Below are 19,029 nucleotides of genomic sequence, written 5' to 3'. Positions count from 1 at the left end.
CGAGTCAAATTAATTTTGATTTACAGAGATTTGTGTTAGGTACTGAGATTTGTTTGTAAAATTATTTAGCACTGTACAATACAAAACATACAGCGTTATTTTTGCGGTTTAAAACTTAACCTAGTACAATAGTATACATTAGTAGTATAAAAAGGAGAATTCTGCCCCCTAGCCTTCTTGGCCCTCTTTCCTAGCCCACCGTCCGATCCGCTTCGTGTGTGACGTATTCACCCCGTCCCACACCGTGGCAGGAGGGCTAGGGGGTAGAACTCTCCTTTTTATATATAATACTTATATTTTATACTCTCTGGTGTATTATTTGATTAGGTAATAGGTGGTAGCTGGTAGGTACAATTATGTGAAAGATTCACGTTATATATCCCATAACTTAATATTTTAACTTTTAAGTAACTTACCGTATGCATAGTCATTATCATGTGCATACATTTTTTTATATATTATAGTTTATAATTTATAGCCTTATAGGTACTTACAATAACTTACTTATTTATTTACAGATACATATAATGATTAACATGGATTACTAGTGTTGTAGAGGTACGTAATTTCATGAATTATGATAATGAAATAATGATTTAAGAAATTAAGATTAATTTACTTAAATCATGATATTATGTTGGTTTGCAATTCTAATAATATTGATGGAAGTGTTCACCACCATAAAGTAATTACTATATGGTCACTCACTACACATCAATTATCAGTACTATATACACAGCAGGCAATGCTCACATTTTGTGTAATATTCTACTGATGCAAATTTTAGGTCAACAATTTTCTGTTTAAGTTTATAAAGTTTTTTTTTTTTTTTTGATTTTCCTGGAGTGTCGCCAGTGGGTGGCTTCTCCTTCATGTTTTCTGGCTGTAACCTTAATTTTGTTAACACTTAAGTTTCATACATAATTTGTATAGATTGTTTAACTCAAATAAAAAATAAAAAAAAAGTTTTTTTGATTTTCTCAACTGTTGTAAAATTAGGTAATCGTATTTTTTCTTTATTATACTGTTGCTTTTTCGGCATTAGGTATATTATATACCTACCTTATACATTATAATATATATAATGAATTAATGTATTTTAATAAATACTTAACTACGCATGTAGCGTATAATAAATTATAGGTATATTAATATCTATGAGTAAATATTGACTGATTGGTGATATACCTAACATAGTAATATCTAATGATTCTAAGGTAGACATTAGCTGCTTGCCGCTTGGTAAATTTAAAAGTTAACTAACGTGATAAAAACAAGAAGGCTCACTATATTGATAAATCTCACTCCTTATCACGGTTATCGTTATTGTCTTATCATAAAACAGTATTATCAGCTGTAGTCGTTGATAGACGATCGTAGACAAACTAGACCATAGTTCAGACTTCAGTCTTTAGTATTCGTTAGTCGTTACTTGGTTGTTGTAAGTTACAACTTTTTGAATAAGAATACAATTATTATTTATTTTTAATTTATAACCGATTCAGTGTTGCCGTCGCATACTGTGTTTGTAGTTTGATCGATTTACTTTCGTGCTTACGTAATTGTCGTGGTGAGTATTATTTGGTAATATTTCAATAAAATCATTTACTTATCTATTGTGAATATAAATATTTTTTTAGTTATTACTTGATCCTATACTACTATTAATTGTATATTTACTGATTCCATAGGTGCTGTACTCCCATTGCATAATAATGATTTGGTAAGTTGATTGTGAGTCAAGAAAAAAAAAACAGAAAACATCCAATGACTTCTGAAACTCCTCCATCGATCAGTGTGTCGTTTGCTTGTAGCAGTGGTGAGAAAATACCATTAATGAATCGTCGCTATCAAGTGTTTGACTATTTTACACGTTTATTTGGAAACTCGAGTTCTAATTCGGAGGAAGCACCCAAGGATGGATATGTCGAGTTTGGTAATATTGGGGAGGCGACTAGTGGCCGTACACTGGGACCATTTGCTGGTGTATTTGCACCCGTCTGTTTGTCCATGTTCAGTGCTATGTTATTTTTGAGAGTGGGTATGGTATTTTATATTATTCATATATTTTTTAATAAATTATTGAAATATTAACAGTTATTATAATTTGTTTGCTTGATTAGGATTTGTTGTTGGAAATGCTGGCCTCATTGAAACATTATTTCAATTTGCTATTGCTTATACAATTATTGTTTTCACTGTTATGTCTGTCTGTGCTATATCAACCAATGGTGCTGTTGAAGGAGGTGGTGCTTATTGTATCCTTTGATATTTATTTTTTATGGTTTAATAATTATTATTTATTTTACATTATTAAACTGTTTTGATTAATAATTTATTTTACCAGAATTATGAATAGGTATTATAAATAATATTTTCCTTATAATACCGTAAACAGTTATGATTAGTAGAACATTAGGACCAGAACTTGGAGGATCAATTGGAACATTGTTCTTTTTGGCTAATATTGTAAGCAGTGCTCTCTGTCTTACAGGATGTGTAGAAGGACTAATTGATAATTTTGGAGAATTTGGTATGTAAAGTTTTTAAATAAATGTGTAAACTTCTGTATTTTTTAAATACTTATTTAATTTTCATTTTTATTAGCTGAACAAAAATTTAAAAAAAAAATAAGTAATAACTCATTGTTTGATTTTTATTATTTCCAAAATATTTTTGACCGACTAGGTCAAATAAGCTTTTGGTTAACTTATTACTTTTTAATTTTTTCCAATAAAATTATTTTATGTTATGCTTAATGTTATATTTGGAATATGTTTTTTTTAAATACATTTTATTTGTATTTAACAATTAAATATAGTCCTCAGTAATTTAAGCAATTTAAAAATTAATGTATAATGTATAATTTTTAATAATAATAACTTATGGTATTTTTATAGAAGCATTTAACATGTAATCTATGTACTAAGTACTGTAGAAAACTTTTTAAATTTATAATTTTCATTTATATGTTTTTAGGTTATTTAATGCCAAAAGATAGTTATATATTAAATGATGGTCATTGGTGGAGGTTTACTTATACATCATCATTAAATTTCCTAAATTTAATGATTTGTTTAATTGGTGCAACATTATTTGCCAAAACTACTGTCATCATATTTGCAATAGTTGTTATATGCTTACTGTCATCAGTCATAAGTTTTTTTTTGAAATCTCCATTTCAAGTAAGAAAAACATTAACAAAATATTTACAACATAAAACTTAATTGATTTTTGTTTTTAGGTTGAGGTGCCTGCCGCAAATACCTTTGTTAATCAAACAAATACCACTGTTTTATTAAACTATACAGGTTTTAGTTTAACTACTTTTACTGAAAACTTAGGCCCTAGTTTTGGTTATGATTACACATCAAACAATATTGCTGTATCTTTTTCATCAGTGTTTGGCGTACTTTTCTGCGGTGTGACTGGAATTTTAGCAGGAGCCAATATGTCTGGTAGAAAAAAATATTTTTGCTTGTTTAATAAAATTATGCATTAAGAATTTGTTAAAGGTATTTATTTTTTTAGGCAATTTGAAAAACCCATCTTATAGCATACCTCGAGGAACATTAGGTGGTGTACTGTTTACGTTCATATCTTACATTAGTTTGTCTATTTTTACTGCTGCTACATGTTCACGAGATTTACTTCAAGAAAACTACGTATTCCTAATGCCCATTAACATTTGGCCTCCATTTACTACTATTGGTATATTTACTGCCACATTTTCAGCTAGTCTTAGTTGTTTGATTGGTTCTAGCAGAATTCTTGAAGCATTAGCAAAAGATTGCATTTATGGTAAGAATTGTTACATTTTTATCAAAGCTATTAATCTGTTATTAAATTTTATGTAAATACTTTAAATGTATATTTATAGTCATTTATTGGACACTTAATGAATAAATATTTTTCATTATGTTCTTTTCAGCCTTTAAAGGGTTAATTATTAAAAATATAAAATCAATAGTCAACATAGATAATAGAAATATGATCATAGAAGAATTTTTTTTTAATAATAAAGCTAAATTCTATAAACTGTCATGTTATATTTTTTAATTTATCAAATAAACAAATACGATAATAATAATAATAATAAATAAATAAATAAATGTTAGTTATATTTTCAAACTTATTAAAAATATAACTAATTAAATCATTACCATAATTGAATCGATTGCAGAAACGACATGAGTCAATTTTTAAAATTTTTTTAAATAATTGATAAAAAGTGTATAATTTAAATAATTTTGAAAAAAAAATTGTATTTAAAAATGAATACTTGTAAAAATATATTATGCACTGATTATACGTAATTTGTATATATAAATAATATGATGTTTTTTTATTACTGACTTTCAAAGTTTTCTGTCTCGTGATGTTTCACAAAAAATGTGACTCGTGTCGTTTTTGCAATCATCGATCCAATTATTAGGGTTTTCAACGTTTCATTAGGTGTCAAGTATTTAATAAGTTTTTATCTTGTTATTCATTGTACCTTTAATTGTTATACATTACTTTCTTTAAAATATTTAAATCATAAAATGAATTTACTGCAGTACTCTTATACTTTACTAAAGTTATTTTATTATTTTTTATTTTTTTAACTTCCAGTAAATAAACGTATGATTTATTTTATTTATAATTTTTAAACTTTATGTGATTAAAATAAAACTTTAAACCACAAAATTATTTGCAAATTTTCATTATTTGATGTATTTTGTAAAATTAGAATCCTTATGAAAAAATGTAATTATCTTTTCGATATTATCTATTTGCTATAAGAAAAACTTATAAGAAACCTTGTATTAAATTTTTAAGGATATTATAGAGTTAAGTGAAATAGTTCTAAATCAGTAATTAAATATAATTTTTTTTATTTAACATAGTTTTGTACAAAATTAACCAATATTGCATATTTAGGTCGATTATTGAAATTTGTTAATTATGGAGTTTGGCGTTCAAATCCTATAGCTGCAGTTTTATTTTCATGGGCATTAGTACAAATAATTTTGTTTATTGGATCACTTAATACAATTGCTCAGCTGAATTCTATTCTATTTTTATTGGCTTATGTAGCACTAAATTTGACTTGCCTCGGATTAGATCTCACATCAGCTCCTAATTTTAGGTATTTATTATTATTAATTTTTGTTATTTAATTTCTATTATATACTTATATTAATATGTATAATGATATAAAAATTGTGTTCTAATTAATTTCTATTTGATGTTTAGGCCATCTTTTAAGTATTTTTCTGCATGGACATGTTCCTTAGGACTAATGGGTAGTGTTGTTATGATGTTTGTAATAAATCCATTTTATGCCTCCACGAGTTTTGGATTGTGTTTGTTACTTATACTGCTATTGCATTTCTTCTCTCCATGTGAAGCTACTGAATGGGGATCAATATCTCAAGCTTTAATATTCCACCAGGTATGATTATTTTCTTTACTTGGTTGTTAAGCTTAAAAATTGATTAAATTAAACCATGTTATATGTCCTCATAGGTCCGCAAGTATTTGCTTTTGTTAGATCCGAGAAAGGATCATATCAAATTCTGGAGACCTCAAATGCTGCTGATGGTTGCTAATCCTCGATCATCTTGTTCAACTATAACATTTGTTAATGATCTGAAAAAAAGTGGTTTATTTGTATTGGGACATGTAAAAGTTGACAAGGCAGAAACAAATTTAGATTATACAGACAAGACAATCTCATCCTGGTTGACTCTTGTTGATCACGTGAAAGTAAAATACATCATAAATAGCTATATTATCCTGTTTTTTACTTAAAGTTATATTATGGTTTTATAAAATAAATTTAGGTAAAAGCGTTTGTTGAACTCACTGTGGCTAATAGTGTACGAGATGGTCTACATCATCTTGTAAGGTTATCCGGTATTGGAGCAATGAAGCCAAATACCGTTGTGTTGGGATTCTATGACAATAAAGTACCACTTGACTATTTTACAAGGTTAATTGATAACACATTTTAAAACTGTTTGTACAAAATCATATTAACTGTATGTATACTATAGGTTAGATTCAGTTTATAAAACTTCGGTATTCCAAGGGATAACAACTAATGAAGAAAAATTCCCTTTGAGATTACCTAACGAAGAAAAAAAATTATCTGCATCAGAATTTGTATCAATGATCTGTGATATATTTCAAATGCATAAAAACATATGTATTTGTCGACATTTTGATTTATATAATAAGACTGATATTGTCAAGTATGATTATTGATTATATGATTTATATTATAATTTATTTTTATTTTGTATATACAACATGATAATTTATTTAGAAACATTAGGTTCAAGTATATTGATGTTTGGCCTGTTAACTTTTTTGGTCCATCAATGAATGACGCATATGACACAAGCAGTTTGTTTATGCTACAGTTATCATGTATTATTAAAATGATAGCTGTGTATAAAAAACACACATTGAGAGTACACCTGCTCAACACTATTGATATTCAAAGTCAAAGAATGCAGTTAAAACAGCTGTTGTCTACACTTCGCATTAAAGCTATGATTAATGAAGTAAGTGCATGCTGTTAAATATAAGATATTATAATTCTAATAATAAATATTTGATCTTTCAGGTTACAGAATGGTCCCAAATTGATCTGAGCACTTTAGACAGTGATAAAAATGCATACATTTCCAGGTAATTATTACTTTAATTTTTTATTTGTCTACAATGATATGATAGACATACCTAAATATTATGATATTTTCTATTTATTTTAGGGTGAATAAATTAATTAAAAACCAGTGTGCTGAAACTGCTATTTGTTTTGTTTATTTGCCAATGCCCAAAGAAATACGGGGGTCAGATTTACAAAATGTAAATTATCTTAATTCACTTACTGATTTAACCAATAACCTACCACCTACAGTTCTTGTACATGGAGTGAGTGCTGTTACATCTACAACTTTATAATACATATATTATTATTTAGTGATTATTTCATTAAAATATAATTTTATTTATATAAACATTACATAATTATTTTTTTATTTAAATTTTTAATGGATCTTAAATATCAATAACTTAATTATTGAGAAAAATAACTGAAGAATTTTATTTTATTCCATATATATATTTTTATAAATGTAATATTCTATTGCCGGATTACATTAAAAATTAATCAATTTAATGGTTCACTAAAATGTAATTAACCAATCATGACTATCAATTAATTTTGTTTAAAGAACCATTAGGCCATTCTATTGATTCATTAAATGATTTGTGGTTTTTTTTGCAATCCGGCATAAGTTTTGTGATACTGTTGAATTTGTAACATGAATATTTTATATTATACTTTTGTATTGTAAAATGATTTGATAATAAATATTTAATAAATTTATGATGAAGACTACCACATTATTTGGTTTGTCTTAATAAATAGTTATTGTTATAAAAACTTTTTAAAACTTATAAAAAGTGTAATATAACAATATTAAATAATGCATGGTGGTAGTGCCATACAAAGATGCAATTTACACTGTTAGTTTATGGTAATTTGTATAGACAACGGATGCTATTTAAATTTAAATTTAAAAATGGTTAATTATAATAACGAAAACGAGGTACACTTTTTTTTTCATTAATAAACAAAAAAATGTTTTAAAATTAATTTGAAAAAATATACAGTTAATATTTTTTATAGAAAATGTATAAATTTTAGATTAATTTAAAAAGAAAGTATTTAGAGAAAAAGTTTTATCTGATTCAACAATAAGTAACTATTTTATATCAACAGGAAATTTTTTTCTACAAATATTGTTTTTTTCTAGTAAATTTCATAGTAAATAAAGTTTAAAATGAACAACAGTCAATCAAAAAGATAAATAAATTAGTTTAATTTAAGTTATAACATAAGATATAGTACAATTAGTAAAATATAAATATAAGTAATTATGATTTTTAGCTGTATCTTAGATCCTAGTTATTATACAATTTCTTAATATTTTTAGAGAGGAAATATTATTACTTATTAAAAATAAAATACCTAAATTATTTTATAGGTTATTCGTTTGAGTCTTCTGTGATCTTACTTATCAAGTTTAACTTTTTATTTAATACACTATTTTCATTCTTAAGTTTTTCTATTGATTTCTTGTACTTGTTACATTCTTTCTCAAACTATTATACAGGAAATTTATTTTTATTGTTACTTAATACTTTTTTCTGATATTGTTACTTTTTTTTCTTACCATTTTAGACACTATTTCTTGGCGATAAGTTAATTTAAGTTCTAGATCTTTAATTTCATCATCCAATTTAGAATTTTTATTGTTAAAATACTTCCATACGTCATCAATTTTATCTTTTAACGTATTTTCTTGAAAATCAAACATCAGAATATTGTTTATAAAGTTTTGATTAGCATTATTAGATAAAATATCATTGTTACCTTCTAATTCTAATCCTTTTGTTAAAGAATATTTTTCCAATAGATATTTGCGCTAAAATTATTTTTAGAATTATTAATTTGACAAATACATTATGTTTAAGGATATAATATAACAGTATAGTTAAAATTATTCATTAACAATAATGTTCAACTAAACTAAATTCAATATATTTATCAGTTATTCAATTTGAAATTAGATAAATTTAAATTTTCAAATTACAATATAATTATATTTTATACATTAGACATAAACTATTAAAATGATAACAATTAGAAATGTTATTCTATAGTTCAACTTGTAAAATGATAATTATTAATTTTGTTGAATTTTTAAATTTATTGCTTAAAATAATTTATTTACTTGATTCAGAGCTTCAAGATGAGTTTTTAAAAATTCATATTGTTCTGAAATAAGATAAGCATTACAAAATTAAATGTAATTATAATTATTATTTATTAAAATTACCATTATTATTTATAAATTAAAATGTATAGTTACTAACTATTCTTTCCAGTTAAATCTTCCACATCTTTTTCCAATTTACATCTTACTTCGTCAAGTTCAATTTTCTTTATTTGTAATTCATTTATTTTTAAATTCAATTTAGATAGTTGATCACACAAAGATAACTCTTCTTTGTCTAGTAAATTTGATTGTTGAATTAAATCATTCCAAAACTATGAAAATAAAAGTTCTTTAGTAATTGTTATTGGTATAATATATTTTGTGTACCGCTATATTAAATATTTTACAAAAAAAAAAACTTCTGTCATCATCGAAATGATTATGTCGTACATATGGAAGTTCAGAAGACTGATTACTGGAACTAATTTTCGTAACTCCTGCACCAAAAGTGTAATTATCGATGCCAGTTGAAGTGGTGAAAAATGACCCTTTTCCGTCAAGCGAAAATGGTAAATATTTTTTTTCTGCCCATTGGACATACAAATAACAATTGTCCAAATTAAATTAATATACACGAATGCAAATTATGTTTTTTCTAATGTATCAAATAGATATTAAGTCATTTTTTTCAGGTTTTTTTAGGTCATTAAAATCCTAGCCCTAGTAATATTGTTAAAGCAATGACGTATATAGGTTTTCATTTCAGTGGGAGCCGATTAAGTATTCGTCTTTTTTTTTTGAGGGGGAGGGAAGGAAAGCAAGAAATGACACATTATTTGGACAAAAATTGGTTAAATACTATTAGTCCTTTAGACTGTTTTACTGTCTTACACCAAAAAAGACATTTTTTTAGTAAATTGTATAATATTATGCTAAATTGTGTTTTTAATTTAGGGGGGAGGGGGTTATTCAGCCACCCCATAATTACGTTACTGTGTTAAAGATACAATTGATTACATGATATAAACAATAATTAATATATTATAATATGATCTTTAATTTTAGTTTATGACTAATCTTTATATTGAAGAAAACTAGGTATATAATAGAAAACTTAAAGTTATTGGAAAAATGCTTAATGGGTGTCAGGTTTTAGGAAGATTTCACTTACTACCACCTGCCCAAAGCTTACATGAACATAAATGATTCAGCGCCATTGCAGCATGATGCCGTTTGAAAAATCTGGACACAGAGAACGATAAGAGCAGTAGTTAGTAATTCATCATGGATTACCGTCAGTCGTCACTCGTTTGTATCTGACTAATCTGGGCTGGGGTTCTGACATATTATATTTATACCAATGACGTGGTAATAACGTTAGAAGGCAGAGGTTTGACAAAGAATAGTATTTGTGGCTCGTGTGGGAACTTGTCACTGAAAATCCGATTTCAATCTTGGGCGAACTTTAGCTCTAGCCGTCGCCACTTACTGGCAGTACCGCACATATCGATATAGCTTACTTCCGGCTTTTGTCACACGAAACGAGACTATTGACTAGGTACTTACTTTTACATGTAAACTCTATTAAATTTACTTGTTTGAATTGAAGAAATTTTTTTTCAAGTTCTCGAGCCTCGTTGATTAATTTATCACCATCCATCATATAAACTCGACAGGTAGCTTTTACAAGGAAAATAAATTTATTATTAATCTTATAATTGTATAAAGTTTATTTATATACATTATTTTTGGTTCGTTATAATTAAGGCATGCTGTATACATGTAGCTTATAGTGTACACTAAAACATCATGATAATAGTATTCAGAGGAAAAATATACACAAATTAAAATTGCTTATAATTTATAGTTTTAGTTTCTACAGTTTCCACTCTGAGGGGGGATGACATATTGACCCTCTCCTTTGCCACCCTCCTAATACATTACTGAGTACAACCATGCTTGATTATATGTTAGGTTATACATACTGAGATATATTACTTATTTTTATAGTATTTCTTGGATACTGTTATATTTTTATAAATATACAATACGTTAATGTATTATAATAATATTACATAATATGGATACATACCTTTCTAAAGTATCTTTTGGTTTTAGTTTGCTTAGTTAAAAACTACAGAAACATACAAATTTATTAAACAGAAATGCTAATGAATGATGATAGCGCCGTAATGTTATAATGAGAATCTGATAAACATAGATGTAATATGTATACATATGATATATTATCAAGGATGTCCGTGTAGCATATTTTTTATATCATGCATGAACTATCCAGTATCCATAGATAACATAGTGTATAACTAATTATAAATATGTACATATTTTAAATACCTTTAAAATAATTTTGTAGTCACCAAAACAATTTAAGTTTAGAAGGTTTTTTCTATTTTTTTTCAAAGTTTATGGTAACTGTCGTAGAATTTTAGTGTCTACAATGGTGTTTCATCTTCTGACTAAAAGTTGTTTAACTATTTAATGAGTGATGTTCTTAGGATTTATTAATGGAGAGTACAGATAAATTGATTGAAAAACTTACCATGCGATTGTAGCTTCCACCCTCCTCCGACATTAAACAACAATAGAATATGTATTAAACCTCAATAAATATTATTTTTACTATGCTTGATGTTTATAAAAAAATATTTTAATTACTATTCATAATAGTACAAATATCAATTTTTCTTTGTCTTGAAATAACATCATGAACTTTTTCTGGATCAATAACCACTATTTCTCAATGATAAACAAAGGTATTGTCGACTGCGGCTGACATTGTTCACTCGATTGCGACGATGACACGTAAGCGGTAATAACTTTTCATCGCTTTTCATCTCTCGTTATTGTGATAAAACAAAAATCGTTTAAAATATAAAAAAAAGGCTAGGTTAAATTATTTACAAAACCTGTCATCATAATTTTTTGAAGTCGTTTCATAGGACTAATTTAAACGGTTTTTATTTTATTATTGAAAATGGAAAATCTTTTCAAGTTGGCTTAAAACTCACGGTTTTGGAATTTTTTTTATTAGTTTTAAGTTAAACAATTTGTGAATTTAATAAAATATATTTTCAAAAAACAGGTTTTTATCAAATGCATTATTTATTACGGATACCGTTCATTGTTCAAAAGATTATTTTCAATTCAATAAAATCAAAATATACTACTTAGACCATTTTTAGCTTTCGCCTTTCAGGATAAATAATTTTATAACACTGTCTTCTTTTTATTAAAAATTTGATTAATTATTAACTAATGCAACATAGGTTAGAATTTCCAATTGGCAATTGTTCATTAACATAATTACATGTAATTTAGATAATAGCGATGGTATAGTTAATAGTTTGCCAAAAATTGTGTACAAGGTTAATTTAAAACTACCTAAATATACCCATCAAAGAAATATAATAATAAATGTATTTATGAATTATTATAATTTATAAATAAAAGTAGCTACAGATTTATTTTTTTTAATTGTATATATTATAAATATATATATTTATATATAGGGATGGGCAAGATACTCAAAAACCAGTATCACGGTACTATAGATACTAGATACTTGGATTTGGAGTATCTCGATACTTACATTCGGTTCTATAAATTAAATTATAAATTAGCCATGGATGCATTTACACTTCCAACTTTTCTCTATAAATACGAGAAATATATTTTATATTTTTATGATTGTACATTGCTCATTAATAATAATCAGGACTTGCTTTTGAAAAAAAATTGTTATACGTTATTTACAATTAAAACGCCTTCTAATTTTTCGTTTATCGTTATCCAGAATTAAATTTTTTAATACATTTTATAAATTATAATTATTAAATAATTGGAAATTAATTATTTCGTTTAATGATGTGCCTACTACATATATAACGTTTTGTTTGACGATACATCATATATTTTGTTAATCGTTTTATTTTGTTTTGTGTTATGCAATAATTTATGTGTTTATCGTTTTCCGTTATAATTACGTTTACAAATTTCAATTGTTTTTTGTTTTTTTTTTTTTATCAAATATAACGTTATCATAACGTTTGCAAGCCCTGAACTCCAAACCCAGCCTTAGTGATGACCAATGACAAACCCTACCGATACGGCTGCCGTCACGGTATCTTTTTATGATTTATCGACCGTCGCGATACGTCCTAAACGTTTGTGACATCATGCACAATGGTCAGATAATACGATAATATGTCAAAGCGAGTATTGTCATTGTCGCGGGCGTGACCTCTGCGCTTCACGAGTTTTTCTCGACAATAACATCGACGACGATCGCCGTCGAAATGCGTTTCGTTTTAGGCGTACCTATTAGTTTTTTTATTTTTCGGTACCGATCACCAAAGCCGATCCCGGTTTGTAGTAGGTACCTACCACATTATACGTAACACGATCGACGACGTTCCGGAATTAGCACGCACTCGCCAGACGATTGACCGAGTAAAATCAAAATCGAAACGATCTACACCTCCCACCGATCCTCTGCTCTCGGTACAGTCCTCTGTGCTGAAGACGCACGCGATACTCGCTCGATATTCAATAATACTGCAGCGATTGCGTCATGCGGTCGCAGTATATCACTCGTATAATATCGCGTAGTGCAGGGGCGGCCAAACAGTCGATCGCGATCGACCGGTCGATCGCAAACGATTTTAAAGTCGATCGTGCTAAAATTTATTTTTAGGCTGCGCACACGAAAATTAATTATGGTGGTATAGTAACTTAATAATAATAAAAACTTTTTTATTGAAGTCGATCCTCAAATGTGAAGTATATTTTTAGTAGATCGCGGCCGAAAAAAGTTTGACCGTCCCTAGCGTAGTGTATACCTAGTGTATGCTTCGACGCACATTGTTTTCAAAATTATAGTTTAGAAACGATTTACTTGACCTCAGAAATACATGTATTATTATTTTTATTATTATATTGTTGTGCTCAAGTACAATATAATAATATTTAAACTAGGCCACCGCGCGTTAATCAATAGAGTAAATTAATTAATTAATTAATTAATTTAATGGGGGCCGTTGCCCAAACTAAAGCCATTCGCCATTGTTGATATATAATAATAACAAACGGTTGCAATCAGCTGCAGTATCTATGTGTATATGTATATATGTATAATAATATATTGATATATAACTGTTCTCCGTTTGTAGTCGTTTTGATTGTGATTGTACCTACACATATACGTATGTAATACAATATTGGATTTTATGGCTTAATAATTAATATAATATAATATAATATAATATAGGTTACGCGACGTATATTATTATGATTTTATATAGGTCATCATACGGACTTGCACTGTCGCATTGTGTGTATATTGACTTGGTATTAAAACAAAATTCTCACAGCTATTCCGTTTATTATATATTTAGCTATTTAGGTATACATAACGTAATAAATAATAATATAATTATGCGTTAGACAATGAAAATGTATCACTACCACTTAAATCGCAGGTATTCAAGTTATTTTTTCAAGACTGGTATTTTACACATGGATTGAACATTTTTGACCAACAATAATATTATAAAAAATATTAATAGATATATTCATAATAATACTGCATTTGGAAGATAATGCATTAATTTAACATTTAAATGTGTATATACCTATTGGCTATTTACTTCATATATTTTATTTTGAGAATACGCTGATTATCTTTTCGAAGATAGAAATGCGTTAGTTTATTTTTGCGTGCACAGAAGATTTATCAAACTTTTAGTCTGATTTTCGAAAGGATAATATTTCGATATTTTTAGTATAGTTGTAATTTGTAAGGAAAGACTACCCTACAAACAAGTGCCGATAACCTATAAAGAGATTTCAAAAAACGTGCACAAAATCGTTTTCCGAATGCGGTGGTTATAATTTACAATCAATTTTATTACACCTATCAATATTCACAACACCTACACGATTAAAGAGAATCGAATCCACACTTTGACCTAATCTAACCTTGTGTTGGAGTTATTTTGTCTTAAATTGCATAAAATTGTATATTTTTAAATGTTTTTCAACATCGTTCATGAATATTCAATATACATATTTTATATACCTTAAATTCACTTGTCTATTGTCAGTTGTCATGAAAATTAATAATAAAGCACAATTCTGGTATTTATTACAGTTGTATTACTTATCTGGAGAGAAGTTTAGAAAATAGTTTTAGAATATTTGCCTGATATGGCACCTGGGTACAACTACAAACACTTAAACGATCCGCAAAGCATAATATAATGGTGCAATATTTTTAAAAACTACTGGTATAATTTTACGATTTATTTAGATTTATTATGAACAATAGTATATTTTTAGTTACCTAAAATTTTGTACAAAATCATGAATATAAATTTATTTTTTGACGGTTTTTATGAAAACGTTTATTGTTTTCTAAATACTTCGTGATTTACAACTTTTTAAATTTATAATGATTTGTTCGTTACATAATGTGCTATAATTAAGATAGTCATTATTCATTGATGTATATTTTATCTTGTATTTTCTTAGTAGAAAAAACGTTTAAGAGCCAACACTTAAGTTACTATAATTTGTTTCTTTTAAATATCTGTTTTTTCTCGTTTTAACTTTTAACGTCGAAATGTATCATAATAAATACAAAGAATCAATCGAGTAAAATGAATAGTTGGTATTATAGAATATTTAATATCATTTAAAATAATGGTTTAGTTTAGAGTATTACATTTTTATATACATTAGAAACATAAAAGTTTTATATTAATGTATAATTTTATGTTAACTATTATTCATTAGTAATAAATAATAATTAATCTACACAAGATATGTTTTAATACCATGTTACCACATCATATATAATATTTATGTATATTTATACATTATAATAAGTGACTCAATTACTTTTATTATAAGATTCTAATACTTCTATAGAGCAATCCTAGTTTAGGTTACTTTTCGGTCAATATTTAAAAAAATATATGTATATTACTCTATTTAGTCTATATGATATTATAGACAAAGGAAATCATAACATGATATGTAATTTAAAATTAGTTATTTATAAAAAGGAAAAATACTTCAAAATTTAAGGTTAAGACCTTTCTATTATGGAAAAGTTTGTATTGCTAGTTGCTTCTTTGAGGATTATTGTTGTTGATCATTGCAGGTTGATGAATAATAAAATATTAAATCATATACTATTAAAAGAGTATGTATAAATAATTTAACGCATAGGTATATTTTGTAAAACGCATTTTGTTTATTACATATATATTTAATATTTATATATAAATTGGAAGACAATAAATTAAAATATTTATATTATGTATATATATACATATTATATAAAAATACACGAATAAGGTTTTTACATATCAAAAGAAATGAACTTAGAATTTTGTTTTCGTAATGAAAAAAAACTCGTAAGAAAAAAAAAGAGTAAAATCCCATCAAGTTATCGTCGTCGGTTTGAGAAATGATCGGAAATGGTCATTACCATTTGTTGTAACCGTAGCCAGTGGAATGTGGGTACGAGCTGTAGCCCTTATTGTAACCGTTGTAACCGTTGTAACCGTGGGAGCCGTAGTTATCGTTGTCATAGTAGCTGTTGTGACCGTAACCGGAGCTGTACGATCCTGGGTAGTTGTAGCTGTTGCTGTACGAGTAAGCGGACGGGTATTTGTTGTATCCCTGGTCGTATCCACCGTAATAGTTGTTACCGTAACCGCTGCTCGGGTACTTGCCGTAGCCGCTGTTGTAGCCGCTTCCGTAGCCTGAAGAGTAGCCGCCGCTGTATGGGTAGCTACCGTACGACGGGTAACTGTTGTAACCTCCGCTGTAGCTGTTGTACGACGGGTAGCTGTTGTAACCGCTGTTGTAACCGCTGTTGTATCCGCTGCTGTAGCCGGTTGGATAACTGTTGTAACCGCCCGAGAAGACTAAAATAATGCGAAAAAAAAACCCAAAAGCGTCAAGTACAAATCAAAATTGTCACCGTTTAAATATTGCGAAAGGTAAACGTATGTCATTTACGTGACGTTATACTCTGCGATAATATCACATTATTTCGATCGGAGCGGTGGACAACATAATGATATCATTATATTAAAAACGATGTGTTGTTGTCACCGGTAACACGAGTTGAACTCGTTGAGGTTTCTCATTGTTAAAACGATAATAATGAAAGAAAAAATAAATACAAATAATACGTATACGCGCGCCCATTACAAAACCCACGAAGGTCGCACGGATGGTCTGAAAATTAATCTTAAAAGACACGGTCCCGTAGTCATCACGGACGTTCACACACGCGTGTTATGGCGGTTACCGCGGCAAGCACACGCAAGACGCACGGCGCGGACAGCGATTTCCACGCGCAGGAAAACTGCATCCTGTACGCGTCAGATAATATTCCAGCGAAGGATACGCGTTATCGTAAGTGTGTGTGTGTGTGTGTGTGTGTGTGATTAAATCATATTACAGTGTTTGCGTTTAGTTTTGCGTAAACACGGTGACGTGTGAGCGTATCTCGTGATGGCCGTCCACGCGGGCAAGTGCAATAAAACTGTCGTCGGCCCGTGTACATAATATTATATTATAGCACGTAATTTGGGACCTTGGATCGGAGTGGATGGTTATAATAATAACGGTGGGACGAACATTTACGAAACGCGTACGTATTTATGATGAGCGCAATTTTGTCTTCGAGTTCGATCTTCCGTGACAATCGAAAATCCTCGGCGTTTCGACGAACGTAATAGTTGTTCGAGTCGCAATGAAATATAATATTGTCACACTAATTATTATTAAAGGTATCGCGATTCTTATAGATTTAAGCGTTTTTCGTTCCAAAGTCTCCGATGGATCTCGACGTTGTAGAACCGTCGAAAAATATTACGATGCGTGTGTTGAAGGCTTTGGGTTATTGTAATACTTAGATAGAATTTCAAGAACGGTTATACGTCGAGACAAAAATCGAGAAACAATGTGCAATGAAAACTCAAACTAAAGTTGAGCGAACAGTGTTATACATATAACCAAACGAACTTCATAGTTTCATTAAGTAAAATATAGGTATATTCGAATTGTTTGTCAACACGTAGCCTTAGTGAATTTGTGTTTTTTGTTTAATTATAATAAAATCATAAAATTTGGCGACTATATTATATTGGAAAAATGCACAAAAAGGTTTATATACCTTCATTTAAAATTAAAAAATTGCAAGTAAAATGTAAATAAAACAAAATGTGTTATTAAGTTTAAAAATCAAGAATAAAAAAGGAAATAACATATACATAAAATAATTGGAATAAAACTATTAATAAAACGAGAAACATCAACAGATAAATACATAAGTAATAGGTATTTTGAGAAAATACGTTGATAAACTTATAGTTTAAAAATAATGTATGTCGACTTACATCGTCCAGTTGCCGCTGGTGTCAGATCGGATTTATCAGAACGTTTCTCGACCACTTTGGTTTCTTTTTTGGCTTCTTCACTCTTAGCAAGAGCTACGGTCACAGCTAGCACGACGAAAACCTATATAGTAGAGCAGAAATCACTATGAGTATGCCGACGTAAATAACATTGTATTGCAGTGTTAACTCAACACAGCTATCGTAATCGTTATAGTCGTTGGAAACTCAACAAACATATAGACTGATAGACGATATTAGATGTTGAGAGTTGAGTCGTTGAAATACGCGTCCATAAGTGCCCTATCGTCTACAACTGTTATAGCGACTGTATAATGTAGTTGTTGCAATAATATAAAAGCACTCACTTTGACGAATGTATTCATGGTGGTTTGCGATTTGTTGTCTGTCAGCTGTAGAATTTGATTATCTGCAGTGATGAGGAGATGGATTCGTTGTGCAGAAGAGTTCTACAGATCCGGCTTATATACTCGAGCCGGCCCGCGACCCCACCCGAATGGATAACCCTGGACTTTATGGGTTGCGGTTCCGCGCACCGTGTTTCGGGTGCCTGCCGCAGATACGAGATATGTCTTATGTGTCCGTGTGCGTGTTTACATTTATTTGTGTGCGTGAGAGGAAGAAAGGAAGAAAAAAAGCAAACAAAAAAAAAAAAAAAAAAATGAACGTGATTTATTCAAATAATATATACGTTATATTATATATGTATTTAATATATTGTTTATTCTGAAGGTCATGAGAATTTTTTCCCTGTAAAAAAAAATTTAAAAAAAAATACGGGTGTATAATATGTA

General features: G+C 28.4%; 3 protein-coding genes across 4 annotated transcripts; 1 reads left to right on the top strand and 2 right to left on the bottom strand.

Moving 5' to 3' along the window:
- Positions 1-1,373: 1,373 nt before the first annotated feature.
- On the top strand, positions 1,374-7,022 carry LOC112600587 (solute carrier family 12 member 9). 2 transcript variants are annotated; one of them, XM_025347855.1, is made up of 15 exons: positions 1,374-1,570; positions 1,692-2,041; positions 2,124-2,258; positions 2,399-2,533; positions 2,980-3,185; positions 3,245-3,458; positions 3,532-3,801; positions 4,924-5,131; positions 5,239-5,437; positions 5,512-5,751; positions 5,829-5,977; positions 6,042-6,239; positions 6,323-6,554; positions 6,617-6,681; positions 6,765-7,022. In XM_025347855.1, exons 2-15 carry the CDS (start codon positions 1,768-1,770, stop codon positions 6,955-6,957), a joined length of 2,718 nt encoding a protein of 905 aa, XP_025203640.1. In that variant the 5' UTR covers positions 1,374-1,570; positions 1,692-1,767; the 3' UTR covers positions 6,958-7,022. The 2 variants fall into 2 exon arrangements, with proteins under 2 accessions (XP_025203640.1, XP_025203639.1); XM_025347854.1 differs by having other exon boundaries at positions 6,314-6,554.
- A 1,024-nt stretch (positions 7,023-8,046) lies between these two features.
- On the bottom strand, positions 8,047-10,943 carry LOC112600635. Its single transcript, XM_025347918.1, has 7 exons — positions 10,873-10,943; positions 10,375-10,460; positions 8,938-9,112; positions 8,796-8,839; positions 8,435-8,486; positions 8,235-8,362; positions 8,047-8,163 (listed from the first exon to the last, which is right to left on the bottom strand). The coding sequence occupies exons 2-7, from the start codon at positions 10,441-10,443 to the stop codon at positions 8,047-8,049; spliced, it is 585 nt and encodes a 194-aa protein (XP_025203703.1). The 5' UTR covers positions 10,444-10,460; positions 10,873-10,943.
- Positions 10,944-16,177: 5,234 nt separating this feature from the next.
- LOC112600519 (keratin-associated protein 21-1-like) lies at positions 16,178-18,694 on the bottom strand. Its single transcript, XM_025347765.1, has 3 exons — positions 18,583-18,694; positions 18,218-18,338; positions 16,178-16,735 (listed from the first exon to the last, which is right to left on the bottom strand). Exons 1-3 carry the CDS (start codon positions 18,598-18,600, stop codon positions 16,290-16,292), a joined length of 585 nt encoding a protein of 194 aa, XP_025203550.1. The 5' UTR covers positions 18,601-18,694; the 3' UTR covers positions 16,178-16,289.
- Positions 18,695-19,029: the final 335 nt, after the last annotated feature.

Source organism: Melanaphis sacchari, unplaced genomic scaffold, assembly GCF_002803265.2.
Source record: "Melanaphis sacchari strain LSU unplaced genomic scaffold, SCAv2.0 Contig65_pilon_pilon, whole genome shotgun sequence".
NCBI classification, from domain to species: Eukaryota; Metazoa; Arthropoda; class Insecta; order Hemiptera; family Aphididae; genus Melanaphis; species Melanaphis sacchari.
Note: the sequence above shows the minus strand (reverse complement) of the source record. Positions and strands in the feature narration are given on the sequence as shown.